This window comes from Dipodomys ordii, unplaced genomic scaffold (genome assembly GCF_000151885.1).
Source record: "Dipodomys ordii isolate 6190 unplaced genomic scaffold, Dord_2.0 Scaffold18, whole genome shotgun sequence".
Taxonomy (NCBI): Eukaryota; Metazoa; Chordata; class Mammalia; order Rodentia; family Heteromyidae; genus Dipodomys; species Dipodomys ordii.
Genome location: NW_012267234.1, coordinates 11,896,137 through 11,913,930, shown reverse-complemented (window position 1 = coordinate 11,913,930; position 17,794 = coordinate 11,896,137). Strand labels below are relative to the sequence as shown.

Genomic DNA, 17,794 nt, shown 5'->3' with positions numbered 1-17,794 from the left:
CCAAGGCCAGCAAAGTGGAATTTCCCAATTACTGTCTGAAAGGGCTGCTTCTCCTCCTCCTTAGTCCCTGCAATTACAAGCTAGTCTAGTTTCTAGTGGCTGCCTGGTCCCATTATCCACCTCAGTGGCCAATCAACTCTCTACTCAACCTATCCCCTTCTTCCTGACTTAAGGGAACCTAGGACACTGGCAGTGCGTGTGTGCGTGAGTGCATGCGTGCGTGCGTGCGTGTGTGTGTGTGGCACAGTATTAATCAGGGCACATATAAGAAATGAAACACTTGGTGGGTGAGGCTGTCATGTCTATCTGCACTCACAGAGGGAGAGAGCAAACTGGAAGTCTTATCGCTGGGCTTCTCTGGACCAGGGTCTCAGGAAGTAAGTCTCATGACCACTTCCTCCTTTCCCACTTGGGCGCTGGCTCATCTCTCCGGATGCCTGCTTCAGTTTTGAAGCCCCTTTGCCTGGGAGGGTGCTGGAGACTCATCTACCATCAGCTGGGAGGTCGGGTCAAGGCCCTCGCATTCACAGCGCACAGAGGCTCGTTAAAAATGAAAGCATTCTCTGGCAAGTGCTCTTTGCAAGGCAGCAGGGAGGAAGAGGAGGGGGAAAAGCACAGTTGATGAAGCCAAAGGACGCTGGCCAGAGGGCTGCGTTGGCAGGCAGAGTGGAGTGTCTTCAGACTAGCTACTTCCCAGCACAGAGGCGGGCTTGTAAAGATCACAGCTGTTGGGTTATGCTGGAGTTCATATCACAGCTTATCAAAGAGGCTGGCTTTTCTCCCTCCTCTCCTTTTCTCCCGCGTATAAGTGCGCTGGTTCACGGGCAGACAAGGCCTGGGCTTGTTCAGCCAGCATTAGCATGGAGGGTGGGAAGAGGCCCGAGGAGGGCAATGCACACCAACACCTACTTCAGGCAGAGTTGGTTTAGGGGAGTCGGGCTGGGTGCTGGTGGGTGCCCTGGCATAGCAGTCAGCTCTCCTCCCAGAAGGTCGTATTTCTACCCCCACTCCCCACTGCACCCCACCATGGACCACCAGGGGAGATGGAGACAGAGGCCAAGGCCATGTCAGGGGCAGATCACATGGTTACAGATGGGAGGAACGGGGTTAAACCTAATTTTGATTCCAAAAGTTACACTTTTCCTCAGGCCCTACAGGAGTGTGGGCAGGCCTAGGGATGTAGCACCAGCCTCCTCACAGTACCTTGCCCCCTGCATCCTATCTTTCCTGTGGGCTTGGCTTTGACTCTGTAACCAAGAGAAGGGCTTGAAACCAGTCTGTACAGATTGGCTGAGAGATGAGTTTTGAAGCCACTAGCTCCCCTCCCCTCAACATGATTCCTGTCCACAGGAAAGACCCACCTGGAATCTGGGTTCCTATTCAAGGTATGGCCTAGGAAAGCAGCATGGAGCAAGGAGAAGCTCCTGGGACCTGAGGGAAATCATGTTACTCCCTCCATACAAGAAAGCCACCAGATGCTTGTCTTTTAAGAGCTGCAGACCCCTTTGTCCTCCACAGATGGAAACTGCTCCTCTGCTAAAGACATTGCTGCACAAATCATGGTTTCTAATCTGTTCACTAGAACAATCTATCTTCAATTTTAGGGGCAGAGAGGTACAACCTAACCGCTGAAGGACAGGGAAGAGAAACCATTTATGGCATTCCTTATCAGGCCTGTGGCTCCATTGAAGTAGTCTGTGTGTACCATTCACACGCTCCTCTCTAAAAGCCATCAACAGAGAAGGAGGACAAAGCAGGATGGCAGGCTGAGCCCTGCCCCTAAGCCTCAAGGTTTGCCAAAGGGCCTCCCTCAGCCCTATGTACAATCAGGGAAGAAGGGAGGAAGCTGCCTAACTGCCAGGCCTCCTCCATGTCAGATGCTGGGTTTCCTGTCCTGAGAGTTATGCTGGGTGCCCAGGACAGTGACCAGGGACTAGTTAGCAGTGGCTGGGCATGCTGACTTAGCAGGCGACTAAGGGCTGGGCTGGCCCTGAGGAACCTAATCTAGGTGGCTGTCAGTAACAACACGTCATCACAGGTGCGAGGCTGCTTTTGGGGGATGGCAGGCTGGACAACTGGAGCAAAACCCCAGAAGAAACTCAAGTCTTTTGTTAGGGGCCCAGCCACAAGGTTCTGCCTAGCCTGGCCCACTGAGTTCTTTCTGTGCTGGTGCCCAGGGCTGAGAGAGACTCTGTGGTGAGGTGGGAGCCAGCGTGGAGTGAGGCCTGGCTTGGAGGCTGGGCTCAATGCCTCTCAGAACCCAATGCAATCCATGAACAGTGAGCAGTTGCCGTGCGGGACATACTGAGTCCAGAGGCATACTGCTTCCTCATTTCTTCTGCAAAATGAAGATAGCCACGAGTGAAGGATGCTCAGGAGAGGATGCAGAGTCTCTGGAAGTAGTGAAGGGAACATGGTGGGAGCTTGGCTGCCCATGTCACCGAACTTTGGGGAGGTGAACTGAACGGGTGGGGAGGACACCCAAGCATGTCCGTGTCACCTGCACTTCTGCCCTGTGCAGTCTGGGGATGCTGGTTACTACCCCGAGCCCCACTCCTCATACTTGACTGGGCAATGAAGCTAGATGGCCTAGAAAACTCAGAGTAGCCCAGTCCATGGCTGCACCTGCTCTCTTCAAAGTGCCCCCCCATCCCCCGTGGCTCCTGTGTCTGTACCTCTGCAGCGTAGAAAACAACACGAAGGTACCTGTTACGTTTCCACTGTTTTCCTGGTTGGGAGTAATGGGGGGCTGGGGAGGGGGGAGCTCTTGCATCAACATCTGATGTCTACTTCGATTCCCCAAGACAGCTTAGCTGTATGGAAATACAAACTGCAGAAATCTTTCTCTTTTGGCCAACAAGGTTACGAATCTGTTTCTGTCTCTAACCGTGGTTCTCAAACAGGGCTGGTTTGTTCCCCAGGAGACATGTGGCAGTGTTTGGAGATACTGTGTTTTGGAGGTAGTGCTGGAGATCGAACCCAGGGCCTTGTTTGTGGAAGCGAGGCAAGCACTGACTACTGAGCTAGGTCCTCAGGTCAGAGGCATTTTTGATTGCCCCAAATGGGCTGGGAGCAGATGTTACTGGTTTCTAGTGGACACCCCATCACAAAGAATTATCCTACTCCAAATGCCCCAAATTCTAGGATTGAGAAACTTTGTTCTTGAAAGCCCCAGAGGAGGATGAGGGAGTGAAAGCCTCCTCCCTGCTACCACAGGGACATTCCTTCAGAAGCCTTTTCCTCTTACTGTCACCTGTCCCCTACCTCGAAATCCTTTGGCCCTCAACACAGTGTTCTCACCCCTGCACTGGGCCTTTGGGCAGCCTGCTGCTTCATCTCCCTCGAAGGTGCGCTTCTCCATCATGATGCTGTGTTATCAGGGCCTCCGTTTTCTGGCCCCCACTCCTTCAGCTGCTGTTCCAGCTCCCAGCAGATCTACTTCAGGTCTCGTCTTTCCTCAGGCCTCCCTCCAGCTCCCTCTTTCCTCTGTTACCTTTCATTTCTCTGGCTTTTCTCCGACTCTTGTTCGGGTTCCCCTACTCAGCCATCACACACTCCATCTCCTGATGGCTTGGCCTTAGACCCCTTTCCTGAGTTCTCACTCAGCTCCTCTGACTCCTCTGGATTCAGCAAAGGCTGAATCATCTAGAACGGCACTTTCCACAGGGCAGGGGCTCAGTATCTGTTGAGTGGCTTGATCGAGTTGTCCAGATCCACATATGTCTCTTGGTTTAGGTCTCTCTGGGGAGCCAGGTGCACCAAACTACTGCTTTGTCATCTTTCTCTTGATGACTCCAAAGCTATCTGAGTTCATAGACCCTCCACTCCCTGCTATTCTCCAGGGATCCTACCTCAGAGACTACCACAACCTGCTCAGTGGTTCAAATCAGGACCCGAGTGTCATTCCTGATTCCCTTTCTTTTTACTCCCTGTTGAGATCAGTCGTCTGTCAATACTAAATCCACTGCTGCTCCCATACCCCGCCAAAGATTCACTTAGATCACAGCCTCCCAACTTGTTTCCACCCACCCTGGCCCTTCCAACCCATTCTCCCAGCAACACAGCAATCCTTCCAATCAGAAATTTGCTCATGTCATTTCCCTACTTGTGCCCTTGTGATGGCTTCTTGCTGACCTCTGGGTAAGGCCCCAAATTCCTGGCACAGTCTACAAGCCTGAAACCCTCTCTGGTTTTTTTTTTTTTTTTTTTTTAACAGCAAAATGAGCTCTTTGATGCTTTCCTAACTTGAAGCTCCATGCAGGCTGGGCATTAGTACAGTTTGCTCTTCAAAGAGGGAACAAACTTTCTTTCTGTGTGTCTCTTTTTCTCTTTCAATTCTCCTGTTTCAGCTTTCCCAGTGCTAGGATTACAGGTATGTACTACCATACCCAGCCTCCTTCACTTTTTAAAAAACAGATGTAAAGGTGGGGAGAAGGAGAAAGAAGGACCACTTTCGGAACCTCATGTAGTGTGGAATGCAAAGCTGAGGTTACGTGAGCAGAAGGCGTGCAGGACTGACCTGATGATGAAAGGGCCTCTGACCTCCAGGAGCTTCCGTTCACTGCTGAACCGCTGCAGAAGGTTGATCATGAACTTATAGAAGTAGGAGTTCATGGTGGGAGTGGAAGGAGAGCATTCTAAGCCTTTGGTACCTTCAGAGAAAGAGACAGACAAGGATTCATTTAATTATGTGTTCTCAGGGTGATGAGAAATATGAAGAATACAAGTAACTATAAATGCCAAAAAGCAGTGTGTGTGTGTGTGTGAGAGAGAGAGTGAGAGAGAGAGAGAGAGAGAGAGAGAGAGAGAGAGAGAGAGAGAGAGAAAATGATGAGTTCAAGCCCCAGTACTGGTATGTATGTACATGCACATAGTCACACCACTAAACCAACCAACCAAAAAGACAATGTGGTTTCCTGCAAACACACTCATCTACCTGTCTATTCCTCCATCCAACCTAAACCACATAGTGAACATCTTATATAAAAGAGCCTGCTTAGGAAGTGGCGCTATGGCTCAAGTGGTAGAGTGCTTGCTTTGAGCTGAAGAGTGCAGGGACAGTACTGAAGCCCAGAGTTCAAGCCCCATGACCGACCCCCCCCCCAAAAAAAAAAAGCCTGCTTAGCGGGAGTCAGTGGCTCATGTCTGTAATCCTAGTTACTCAAGAGGCTGAGAGCTAAGGACCAAGATTCAAAGCCAGCACAGGCAGGAAAGTCCATGAGACTCATCTCCAATTTACCACTGAAAACCGAAGTGGTACTGTGGCTCAAGTGGTAGGGCACTCACCTTGAGCTGAAGAGCTCAGGGACAGCGCGTCCAGGCCCAGAGTTCAAGCACCATGACTGACAAAAAAAAAAAAAAAAAAAAGACCCTGCTTAGGTACTATGATTTTTTTTTTTGTGGGTCTGAACTCTGGGCCAGGATGCTGTCCCTCAGCTCAAGGCTAGCACTCTACTGCTTAAACTACAGCACCACTTCCAGCTTTTTCTGCTTATGTGGTGCTGAGGAATCAAACCCAGGGACTCAAGCTTGTGAGGCAAGCACTCTACCACTGAGCCACCTACCCAGCCCAATGATTTTTTTCTTAAAACAAATTTCTACTCATTGTTTCAGTAAATTACAAGAGGGCAATAGCAAGTTAAAGCCAACAGAGTGGAAAGGTAGACACAATCTTCTCTATGGTTAATGAAACTAACAAATCCATAAGATGCAAAGGGCAGGTTCCTTTCCCAAAGTTATTTGAGAAAACCAGAAACTGTGTGCATACCATTGAGATAGACAGCAAACAGACAAAACAGTGCCAAGTGTTTCAGTCTTCATCTCACGTTTGGAAATCAAACACTCTTTTTTTTCTCATTTAGGCAAAGATGTTCTTTTAGGGTACAACTCTGAGAACCTGCAGAGCTTTGAGCTGTACAGCACAAAGACAGTACTTTGGTCTGTGTCTCAGCTGAAAACATGCCAGGAGCCAGACTTAGCCACCCCTTCAGCCCACTCCTGCAGGGGTAGTATCCTCAGTGAAGTTTCCAGTGCTGGGGAAGAAATGGCTGGCAGGATGCTTGGATGGTCCTGTCATGGGGTTCCCGTATACTCCATGGGATGCCCCCTTCCTTTCTAATGCATGATACGAAGAAGTGAGATGGATGGGAATCTTCAGACAGTCTGCCCAAACCCACTTGTTTGTCAAACTGAGCCACAAAGTTTTACAACATCTACCATGAATTTCGGAACTTTTTTTTTTTTTTTAAATCACTTCCTACAGAAATCCCTGCATTCATTGTAAATCGCCTCCTGTTCTTCTCTCCACCAAGCCCTGGAAACCAAGGATCTACTTTCTGCTGCTGTGGACATGCTGATTCACATGTACAGCAAGCCCTACAGCACAGGGCTTCTTTCATGCCATGTATTTATCAAGATTCACCCTTGTTAGAGTATGTATCAGTTCATTCATTCATCCATTCACTCATTCACCATTCTTGTGGCTGAGTAACATGCTGGATGGATAAAACATCATTTTGTTTGCAGTGTCTGAGACATTTTAAGGCAACAGTTTCAGAGCCAGAGTCTCTCTGCCCACGAGCCCTGCGGAAGTCACACCATGCCCCCTGTACCATGAAAGGGGCGACCAGGAGCCAGCTCAAGGTAGGCGAGGTGCTCAAAGTTTGCTAATGGAAGCACATGTAAGTTCTCAAGCACTATGAGCGAGTCTCACGGAGGAGCTATCTGGCTGCTGATCAGACAGCAGCACTGAAATACTCCTCCCAGAGTTCTGCCTTTTGTGTTGCACTCAGACCGTGCCTTAGGCTCTCGTTCCTGGTCCTTATATGGAAGTGGCTGTGAACTAGACAAGGCATTTTTGTCAACTGGGGACAGTTCTACCAGGATTCTTTACCTCCATATCCAGCCATTCTCCATCCTGAGGCCCGGTTAGACAGCCCCAGTGAATGCTGATGGGGTAAGCCCTTTATGAGGAGCCCTGTCAAGGGCAGGCCTCAAGTACTTCCTGCTGTTTGGCTTGCTTTGTTCTGGGTCCCTGCCTGGGAAGGCCAGCCTGGGGGAAGTCCTGAGTGACTCTGGAATGGCAAATAGTCTCTGCTCCCTGGCCCAGAGGGGCTGTTTGCAGAATCAAGTGTCACATTCTTACAGATTGAGTTACCCCAGGCACAGCTGGGGCTGTTCCGGCTGATCTCAGAAGAGGTGGCTGCAGATATAGCTGTAAAGCAGGGCCACCTCTCCATCCTCACCCTCAGGCGATTTAGTGGTAGCCCAGAAGAGCCTGGCTGTTGGCTCCACACACTGTAGGTATGGGTGAACACTAACCTAGTTAACTTCCCCTAGGTACACATCTGCAAAGGCTCCTTGGGTCTCTGTCCTCTTCCTGCTACTTAGTGTACCTCTCACCCATCCCATTTCCAGGCCTAGGGTCATTTAGGTTCCAAAGCATTTATAAAACAAAGGAGGCAATGTAAGGAAAAGCCACAATGAAGTCTTCCCTGGTGGGGGCCATCTGGGCCCAGAATCTTCATTCAGACAGGCCCTGAGGTTCTTTAATCTTAGTTTCTTTCTCTCAATTTCTTACTTTTTTTGGGGGGGGTTGGCAGTCTTGGGGCTTGACATTGCCTGGGCGATGTCCCTGAGCTTTTCTGCTCAAGGCTAGTGCTCTACCACTTTGAGCCACAGCTCCACTTCTGGTGGGTAACTGGAGATAAGAGTCTCATGGATGGTCCTGCACAGGCTGGCTTTGAACTGAGATGTTCAGATCTCAGCCCCCTGAGAGGCTAGGATTACAGGCATGAGCCATCAGCACCCAGCTAGTCTTACTTTCTTTGTCTGCAAGTGGGGACAGTAAGAGCCCCTATGACATGAGACAAAATAAATACGTACTGGGCCTGACCTGCCCACACAGCCTGTACTTAATAAACACGGGCTGCTTTTATTAGCAAATGTCTCCTATCCAAGAGCACTGCATGAGGCAGATTTCTCTCATTTCCTAAGTCTCACAATGAAAGATGGGGGAATTGTCTGGAAATGTCTGAGTGCGGAGACTTCAGATCTACAGAGCACTGTCCTGATGCTGGGAGGAATAGGAGAGGGGGCCACTGTGACTCCCCAGCTGACAGACTGGACACAGGAAGAAAGACACAGGGCCGCTCTAGATTTACCTACCAGCTCCTGCTTTGGGCCAAGAATGGACTCTCAGAGTCCAGATGCATGGTGACTATTAGTGGAAGAAGGAGAAGGATGCGTGGACAGAAGCCTGGGGAGGGTTTCCTGGACAAATAAAGGAGCCATCTGAATGCCCACTAGGGGCAGGGCCAGGGCCTACATGCTCTCCCCACTTTGGTATCCCTCTTGGCTCTCTGACTCTGAAGTCTTCAGAGCTCACTGGCTTGAGACAACCTAAGGAAGGAGGTTCTTAGCTAGGGCTGCAGGTTCAGATGAGGCTGAGAGAAAACAAAGATGGCCTAGAAGTGTAGCTGCAGCAATGTGATGCAGTGTCTAGGCTCAGAGCATGTCCTTCAACACTGCCCCCATGGATATGCTAAGAGGCAGTGTCTGACCAGCATTCTGGGTGGCAAAGGCTCGTGTGCCACTTGAGATGGTGGGAAAGCTACCTGATGAGGACTATCAGGCAGAGGAGGAGAAGAGAGGGCAGGAAGAACCTGGCTGTGTGTCTCAAGGAGGCTCTCTCTTGAGGCGTCAAGGAGCGCAGGGTTTCCATTTCCTGATTCTGTAGAGGGCAGGTCTGTGAGAAAGGGTACAGTCCCTTAGCTAAACAGATCTGCCTTGCATTTCTGGCTTGAGCAACGGAGGAGCCTGCCTGGCGCTGGCAGGAAGCTCACGTGACCAAGCGGCTGCTCAGGGATAGACAGATGCTGTGGGGAGCCCCCTGTATACAAAGGCAGGCCAGTGGGGTGGTGGCTTGGGAGCCAGCCCTGCAGATGTTGCTAAGTGAAACCTGATGTGGCGACATGAGAATCTAGTGCGTCTCACAAACAAGCTTTCCTGGGATGTTTTGGATTGAGATTTGTGGCTATGACGTGAAGGAACCTCACATGTCAGGATAAAAATAGCTCTGGCCTCAATACACAACGAGAGTTACAGTTCAACAGAACCAGATGCGAAAACATTAGCCACCCAGTGCAGGCTCAGCAAGGTTTCTGCCCCATTCTCCATTCTCCTTCCCCGGTGGGGCTGGGGCCCTGTGCTTGGACAGCCCCTACTGGGTGGGCATTTGGAGCTGCTGCCCCGAGAGGACAAGGGCCTAGATTAGATCCAGGCCCTGCCGCTGCTAGCAGGGTGGTGGAGACAGTGAGGCTTCCTTGAGGCCAGTTTCTCATCTGTGAACCATCCCGAGGGTAGGGAGTGTGCCCATAGCTGGCACAGGAAGTGCTTCATGGAAGCAGCAGCATGACTGGGAGGCTTGTGTGGGTCAAAGGGGACAGATGCAGAAGGGATGGCTTCCACACAGAATAGAGTGGCCAGGAGAAAGGGAGGCCAAACTGAGGCTTGGACCAGGGGGAGCTGATGATATCTGTTCAATTGGCAGGAGTACAAACCCCATGGCTGCATGGACGAACGATCGATCTAACAGCAACAGTACCTGGGGAGCTGATTCAGGAGGCAATCACTGTATCTGTGGATGGCCCTGCTGAGGTCAGTAAGGACAGGGGCATGGGGCCTCACCCACATCCAGGAGGTGCTGCAGGTGCATGGCTCAGAGAAAGAGGGATGCTAATGAGTCACACGGGGGCATGGGAGGGAGGGATTTCTAGCTGACAGGGCAGCAGTGGGTTTGCACAGCCCTTTGCTACCAGGAAGGGGCAGTTGCTGCAGCAGAGCAAGGGCGGAATGGAGGGCAGCCCTGGAGGGAGGGAGCCGGTCACGCAGGCCTGGTACCTAGGGCCCAAGAGGTCAGTACCCCGGGCGGTGAGCTCATCCTTTGTGACAGTGCCTCTCTCCCTTCCTTTAAATGAATTCCAAAAAATAGTGCCAATCCTTGTTGGGTGCTGGATGCTGGAGATTCATAGATGAGTAAATGTGAGCCTGTGCCCTGAGCTGGATCCTTTGTGATCCTGGTAAAATCCAACTCTTGAGAGGCAGGGCTGGCCATGCTGACTGCAGTTCTGACAACTCTGGGTCACTGAGGAGGAGCAGCAGGGGTCTAGGAGGTCACAGCCAGGAGGGAGCACAGGTCAGCTCTGCCAGGCATATGGGAGTGAGTGGGAGGCTATTGGAGAACAGAGAACAGGCTATTGGAGCTGGCTGGAGTGCTCATAGAATGAAGCCCCTCACAGCCCCATCAACAGGGGAGCTCTCAGTCAGTTTATGTGGTGGTTCCCAGGTGCCTCACGGCAAAGGATCTTAGCAACTGCAGTGAGTAGAGGGGAGAGCCAGAAATCAAGTGCTCCGTGACCTGAGGCCACAATGGGCATGCCCCTGAAGTCACTGCGAGGACAGGAGGGGCTTCCTTAGGAACCGCCAGGCTGGGTCCCCAAGGAGGCACCCAGCCTAGCCTTGGACCACCACCTCCTTACTCCTCATCTTGTGACACAGGCTTCTGCAGGGCTGTGAGTGTGGCTAGGAGGTTATTAGTCACAACGCAATGCCAGTCACTATCCCTGCTCCAAGGATGACGAGAGTGCTCCCTCTCAGCACTGTCATGAGGAGTCAGGCTCAGCCACCCCACATCGAGTGCTCAGCTGCTGTCCCGGTGAGAGTGCCACCAATGCTGACAGCCAGTTTCCACCGTTACTCCCAGGGGAAACATCCAGAGATGGCTCTCAGGATTTCTTCTAGAATGTGTTGTCTGGCAACATGAAGACACTGCTGGTATCTGGCCACAGGGGCCCAGACTGCAAGGAATGCAATGGAAGATTTCATTTGCCCAGTATTAGAGCTAGAGATGAGACATCTGGGACCAGTGAGCCTATAATGTGCGCTCCCACGAGTGGTTCTTGTCCCACCAAGACGGGGGCAAGCATTACTCTGGGGTGATCATCGACCGCACTGCTGCTGTGCTCGGCTCTGCATCTCCTCCAGTCTGGATCGCCTCGGGTGTAGGTGCTCTTCCTCTGGCAGCAGAGTTGTCCAGTCCCCGGGAAGACAATGGGCTTGATCCCAGGGGCCTCCTTGGTCCCGTTAAGCTTCCTGCATAGGCTCGAGGTCTGGGAAGGCCTGAAGGCCTGGGAACTGTACCCTCTTCCCGGGGCCCCTCCTGAGTGGGTCAAGAAGGAGCCAAGCCCCAGGGGAGAGGGAGACATGTCCTCTGCCAGTTTCTCCCAGAGCTACTTGCCTAGGCAGATCCCTCTGTTGATCCTGAAGTAGCTCTTCGCTGGTCAGGAATGAAGGATGGGAGAATCCAGACCTGAGCCTCTGCACTGGCGGGAGAGCTGTTTACATTAGGCCAGGGGAGAGGCAAACCTCACGTGGGCAACTCTGCCTCCAGGGCCCTGGGGCCCGCAGCTGCGGCGCTTTCAGGCCAGCCCAGTAGCCACCCAGGCATGGCATGGGTCTTGCTTCCCCACTGCTATGTGCGATCTGCACCATTTGCCTTTACCAACCTAATGTGCATAGGAGGGCCATTTCCTTTCCTGCAGATGTCCTGACTTCATTTCTACCAGGCTCCCTGCCTTCTTTGTGTCCCAGAAAGTCTCTTCACAGCATAGAGCAATCTCCCCTGACACAGCACTAAGCCTCAGAGCTACACCCAGAGAGCCAAAAGAAAGCAGAATCCAGACAGGAGGGGCTGGCCCTACAGGACAGGCTGCATGCTATACAGAATAGACATGATGACTCTGGACAGGCTGGAGAGGCCCTTTGGAGAAAAGCAGCCAGCAGAGGAACAAATGTACATTTCCTGCATGCTTTCTGAACTAAACACCACCCTGCGTGTCCTCGGCGCCTGGTGTGGGTCTTCCCAGGACAGCTGGGGCAGGAGAGGGGAAAGGGCACTCTGGCTTCCTGAATTCCTTTTCTCCTCCTCCCCCTGCATTCTTCTATTACTGGTTTGAGCTTGACCTTTCAAAATCATGGACCAACTTGCGTATTCTGATGCCAGCTGTGGACTCGCACATGTAAACACATGTGCTTCTGCCTGGAGGTTCTCACAGCCTTGAAGCACAAATATAGGCTCAGACGAAGAGCTCATGGCTCAAGGTGTTACGCATTCTTTTTTTTTTTAATTTAAATTTTTAATTTTTGCCAGTCCTGGGGCTTGAGCTCAAGGCCTGGGCACTGTCCCTGAACCTCTTTGCACTCAAGGCTACCCACTCTACCACTCGAGCCACTGGCTTTCTGAGTAGTTTGTTAGAGCTAAGAGACTCATGGACTTCCCTGCATCAGCTGGCTTGGAACCGTGATCCTTAGATCTCAGCCTTCTGAGTATCTAGGATTATAGGGATGAGCCACTGGTGCCTGGCCTGTTGTGTATTCTCAAAGCAAGAAGCACTACTGGCTGCAGGCATTTCCTTGGTGTTCTTCCCAGGATGGAAATTCTTCCCATCTGGCATACTTCTTGTTTTTCTACGAATTCCAAGTGGGTCCCTAGCTGATGTGAGCCAGTCTGTCAGCCTTGGCAGGCTGAGGCAAGTCTCTACCATCTCAGCATTGTTAGCCCCTATCCTTCATGGTGTGTGCCACTACGTCCAGCAAAGTTATCCCCTAGCAGTTGTAGTTGCTTGATGTTTAGAGCCCTCAAGGACCCCAACTCTGGACTGCTAGACCATAACTCTAGCCTGGGTACCTACAGTAGTTCCCTAGGCCATCCCTTCACTAGTGGGAATCAATGTCTATGTCTGAATCACCAACCCCCCCCCCCCTCTTTTTGCTGGTCATGGGGCTTGAACTCAGAGCCCGGGCACTGTTCCTGAGCTCTTTTGCTCAAAGCTAGCACTCTACTATTTTGAGCCACAGCACCACTTCTGGTTTTTAAGTGGTTAACTGGAGATAAGAGTCTCATGGGGACTTTTCTGCCTGGGCTGGCTTCAAACTGCAATCCTCAGATCTCAGCTTCCTCGAGTAGCTTGGATTATAGGCATAAGCCACTGACACCCAGCTCACCAAGCTCTCTGGGCCCAGGAAGAAAAAACCACACCTCACAGAAGATAGGTCAGATCAGAAGATCCTGGGAGAGCCAGTGCTATTCTGAGCTATAGGGCTTGGATGTCTCCATTCAGAGGGTGTAGAAGATGGTAGGGCAGAGCTCTGAGCTGATTCAAGGTCCCTTTCCCTGGCTTCCTCCCTGACCTCCACTCATTGTGACCCCCTCCCTCCAAGAAGAGCCCTTCCTTCTTCCTTCCCATACTCTAGTCTGCCCTTCCGCCTGTGACTAACATCCCTGCTATCTTTCCCAGGAACTTCAGGTTGGGTCCCCTGTGCTCACTTGGGGACAGAGGGTAGAGAGTGTACTCCTGTGCTGAGGGACAAGGGTGGGAGCCCCATGGGGATCTTGGGGGGTCAGGATGTAGGAAATGCTTCTCTGACCTGACCATGGTGACCACTAATTGTCATGACTTGGAGATCAGAGGAAACTGGGCTCCCAAGCAAACAATAGTGTCCTGAGGAAATAGGGAGAAAAGAAGGAAGCAGGCTGCTGCTACAGCCCCCACTCCCCTCTCCAGCACAGGCAGAACACACAGGGAGGTGGCGATTGCAGGGCTAAGGAGGCCAGGGCTTTCCGTGTAATGGGGAAGTGTCTTTGATACATGTGCCTTCTGCAATCTGACCTGGCATTGGGAATCTAGTGACACCCTCAACTTTTCAGATGGCCTAATCTCTGAACAAATAGGCCCAAGGAGCTTCTACTGGGCCAGGTAGATGGTCTATAGACCTGCCATCAGTTGGATGAGGCTGCAGAATGATGCTGTCATTGATAGGTCCTGAGCTTGTGTAACACCGAAGAAGACTTGGTGTGTGGATGTCAAGAGGGGATGACACACTCAGGCAGACAACCCAGCCTCACTGGGTACTTTCCTATCAACTGATGTCCTGGGGCTTTTTCTAGGATCACCTGCTAGAGAGAGGTGATGTCTGCCTGGGAGGGGAGGAGCTGTCCAAGGAAAAGAGCCACCTGCTGTATGGAAAGAACACAAAAGATGAGCCTTCAGAATGCATTGGCTACTTCCAAGGACTAGGCTGAAACAGCCTGTTATTTTGAGTCATCCTGGGTCCTGCCTGGGCTGCCTGCCATGTTGAGAGTTGCTTTGAGCTTCTCAGTGAAATGTCTGTATAGCCTCTTCCACCTGTGAGACCAGAGACTGTCTGGAGAGACACTGCCTAGGTAAGAAACCATCAGCTGCCTCTGATGGTTTATGGTCAGCCAGTGGGTCCAAAGCATCGAAGGTACAAGAAGATGAGAGAAAACAGTAATTAGGATGTGTTCTAAGGGGATGGTGGAGTGTGAGCCAGAAGACTGCAAGAGGACGAGGTGTGGCTGTCTCTTTTATGGTGACAAGACCGTGGGCAGGAAATCTACTGATCCCTTATACTCTGGTACAACTCAGGGGCTCATAAATGATAGACTGAAGAACTTCCTGGTCCAGTACTAGCATTTTACAGGCCCCTGGGACAGGAGGTCTCAAAGGCATACTTACTGGGAGGATTCAGCATGCTGGTTCTGCCAGAGGTGGGCACCAGAAGCTCTGAGTGGCTGATGCGGAGATCAGGACCATCAGGTGGGCCTATGTCATCGGTCTGGCCTGCGGGGGAGGAAGCAATTTCTGCCAGCACCTCCAGATCTTTCAGGACAACCTGGGGAGACAAGAGGAGGATGAGGGGTGAGGTTCCTACTGTGAGCTGAACTGATCTGGTAGAAGTAAGCTCAGAGACAGAGAGCTACCACCAAGACCATGGCTCAGAAGAGTGTAATGGAGGTATAGACTGAAGAGGCTACACAGGGCAGTAGATTGATGGGGTGAAGCGGGAGGTCTGGAGGATAGTTGGAATCGGGATGTGAGTTGCCTTTCCACTAACTCTTATGTGGTCCTCAGCAGGGATTACAGGGGTCCACAAGAAACATGGGGCTTGGTACTAGGATGTCCTATGCACAGCCTGTATCTCAGGGCTACTGGGCTGTATGAGGACCAGAGAGAGTGCACTCCAGGCTACGTTCTGCTGTGTGCAATGGCTTCAGCCCTGCCCAACACCCTGACTACGGCAGAGCCTCCACGTTTGGGGCATGACTTCTAATGTTCAACCATGACTGGGTGGAGCAAAGCTTCTGGAACCTGACTACCTGCCTGCTGAGGTCTTCCAAGAGGCAGAATGGAGTATGGGAGATAGTTCGGAGAGTGAGTGCAAGTCACATAGTGTTACAACCCTGAGCTGTCCCTACAATCCAGAACATCCCTGGTAGAACAGCCTTGGTAAAAGCTGTACCATTTCTCCTGGCAGGAAGCCTGAAGCTGGGGGCTTATTCCATAATTCCAGCTACTCAGAAGGCTGAGATTGGAGGATTGAGGTTTAAAGTCAGCCTGGGTAGAACATTCTTCAAGGTACCATCTCTAATTACCCAGAAAATGCTAGATGGGAGGTATGGATCAAGTGGCAGAACACCTGCTGTGCGCAAGAAAGCCAAGTGACACCTGCTCAACGTGCTTCTCCAACAAGGAGGTATCTGGTGAGTGCTTATTATTTCCATTAGACAAGCTGTCTGGGAAGAGTCAGCAGCATGTGAGGCCTGACTTCTGAGTGGCTCCATGGTATGTGGAAGAAGAGGAAGCTGTCCGTACTGCCAGCCAGAACCAACGCCTGTCATCAGCGTTACCTTTAAACAGTCTCACTGAGGTCTGGCCAGTTCCTAGCTCAAAGGTATAGCCAGTCTCCTCACACCCAGATCTGGTCCCCCAACTTGAGCCTGATCATTAACACTACTCAGGACCTTGTGGCCAGACAATCATAACTTCTAATCTGTACCCTGGCCCTCAGGTGCATGATCCTGGGCCATTTAACTTCATCCATCACAGCCTTCCTTCTCCCAGTATCTATCGAGAAGCTACTCCAGCTCTCCAGTTGCAGGATTTATGATGCTGGGTTGGCCAACCTCTGCCTTTGATGAATCACAGGCTCATGGGGACCCACGGGTAAGCATTTACTGACAACATAGGCTGGAGCCAGCAACTCAGCCTGAGGGGAGCCAGAGACTCCAGAAGCATTTGAGCATGAGTTTGCCAAGGGAATGGGGAGAAAAAGGTGAGAAAGGCATTTGAAGCATCTTCATAACTAGCATAAGCTACTCACAAATGCAGGAATGAGGTAGCACATTCCAGAAACTAAGCTGTGGTCTAGTTCCAGAGAGGTTGCAGGCCAGAGGGAATGACTGGGACAGATGGTCATACGCTTATGAACCAGACAAAGCAGTCTGCTTTGTCAGTATTAGGGAGTCTCAGTTCCCCCACATATGCAAATGAGCTTGACCTTCCAAGATTGCCCTTCAGACTAGAGGAGTTATACCTGGTTGTCTGTGGCTGAGGATATAAGCCACCACGGATTGAAAAAGTTAGAGGGAAAAAAATGTAGTACACGTCGACATTTTTCTTGTCATTATTCCCTAAGCAATACAGTATAACTCTTTACATTGCATTAGAGATGAGTTCGAGCATATGGAATGATGTATGTAGGTATGTAGGTTTATATAGGGATGTAAGCCTCTTTGCATTCTGGCATTATGGGGATCCTGGAACATATCCCCTAAAGATACAGGCAATGACTGTATCTTATGCACCAAGTGCAGAAAGTGGGCACAAAGACAGGCTGGCTCACTTCCTCTGTAACATGTTTTTTGGACTCACAGTTACTGTTCAGTCACCCTGGCTTGGGACAGCAGTGCCCACATCAAGGGTTTCTGAAGACAATGTGCATCTCTGTACCTCCGCTTCCCTACTAGCGATCATGGCCAACAAAACTGCATATTTCACATTTTGATTTCCCTTATTTTAGGAAGTTTAATACCAAATGGCAAATGGATGCAAATTATACTTCGATTGCACAATTCAAGCCGGAAATGTTGTCTACATGTTCCTTGGTAATCCCAGCCACTCCTTTTGTGCTCACACATCAAATGATTTGTCTCTGATTTCTCTGGGGCTGTCAGAAAGCTCACAGTCCTGCCTGGGGCAACACCACTTGTACTCATGTGGGTGCACACAAACACACACACACACACCCACCCACACCCACACCCATGTAAACACCAGGGTTAAAGCAGAAATTGGAACAATGACATCACCCTCTCCATTTTACAGAAGTGAGGAAGAGAAGGGGCGGCCTGACGGAGCACAGGTTGCTGCTTGGGCAGTGGGGACAGACTGGGAGGCACCATGAGTGTGTAGCACAGGTTGCTGCTTGGGCAGTGGGGACAGACTGGGCGGCACCATGAGTGTGTGGTGGTCTTTGATCTCCAGCTCTGGAGCTCACTGGACCTGACTTGCACCTTGAGGATTTGTAATGTAGGAGGAGAGCCTTGATAGAGAAGGGACTCTGATAAGAGCTAGAGATGGCAGGAAGCTGCTCTCCTAGTTGGACGGGCCCTGAGTCCAGGCCCTGCAGGGCACGGTGCCCCACTCTTCTAGAGACCCCCCAGCCCTTGCTGCATGGGGAGGAAGCTCTGAATGAGGACCAGGTGACTCTGGCAGCCTTGCTTCCCAAGACACCATCCACAGAGAAAGGACTCCAGAGCTAGGGAGCTCATGTGGCCCATGTGGCTTTGCCTCTAGGAAAACAGATCCAGTTCTCCTGGGTCCATGCCCATGGCTGGCCTGGAGTCCTGGCTCTGAGGATGGGGAATGGCTCAAAG

General features: G+C 51.2%; 1 protein-coding gene across 1 annotated transcript in view; it reads right to left on the bottom strand.

The window, feature by feature from the left end:
• Vac14 (Vac14 homolog (S. cerevisiae)) overlaps nt 1–17,794 on the bottom strand; it is a 91,942-nt gene that overhangs the window by 32,146 nt on the left and 42,002 nt on the right. The window contains exons 13-14 of the mRNA XM_013012959.1: nt 14,595–14,751; nt 4,520–4,652 (exon numbers count right to left, since the gene is read on the bottom strand). Of these exons, the coding sequence (XP_012868413.1) occupies nt 4,520–4,652; nt 14,595–14,751 (290 nt within the window). The remainder of the gene's footprint in view (nt 1–4,519; nt 4,653–14,594; nt 14,752–17,794) is intronic.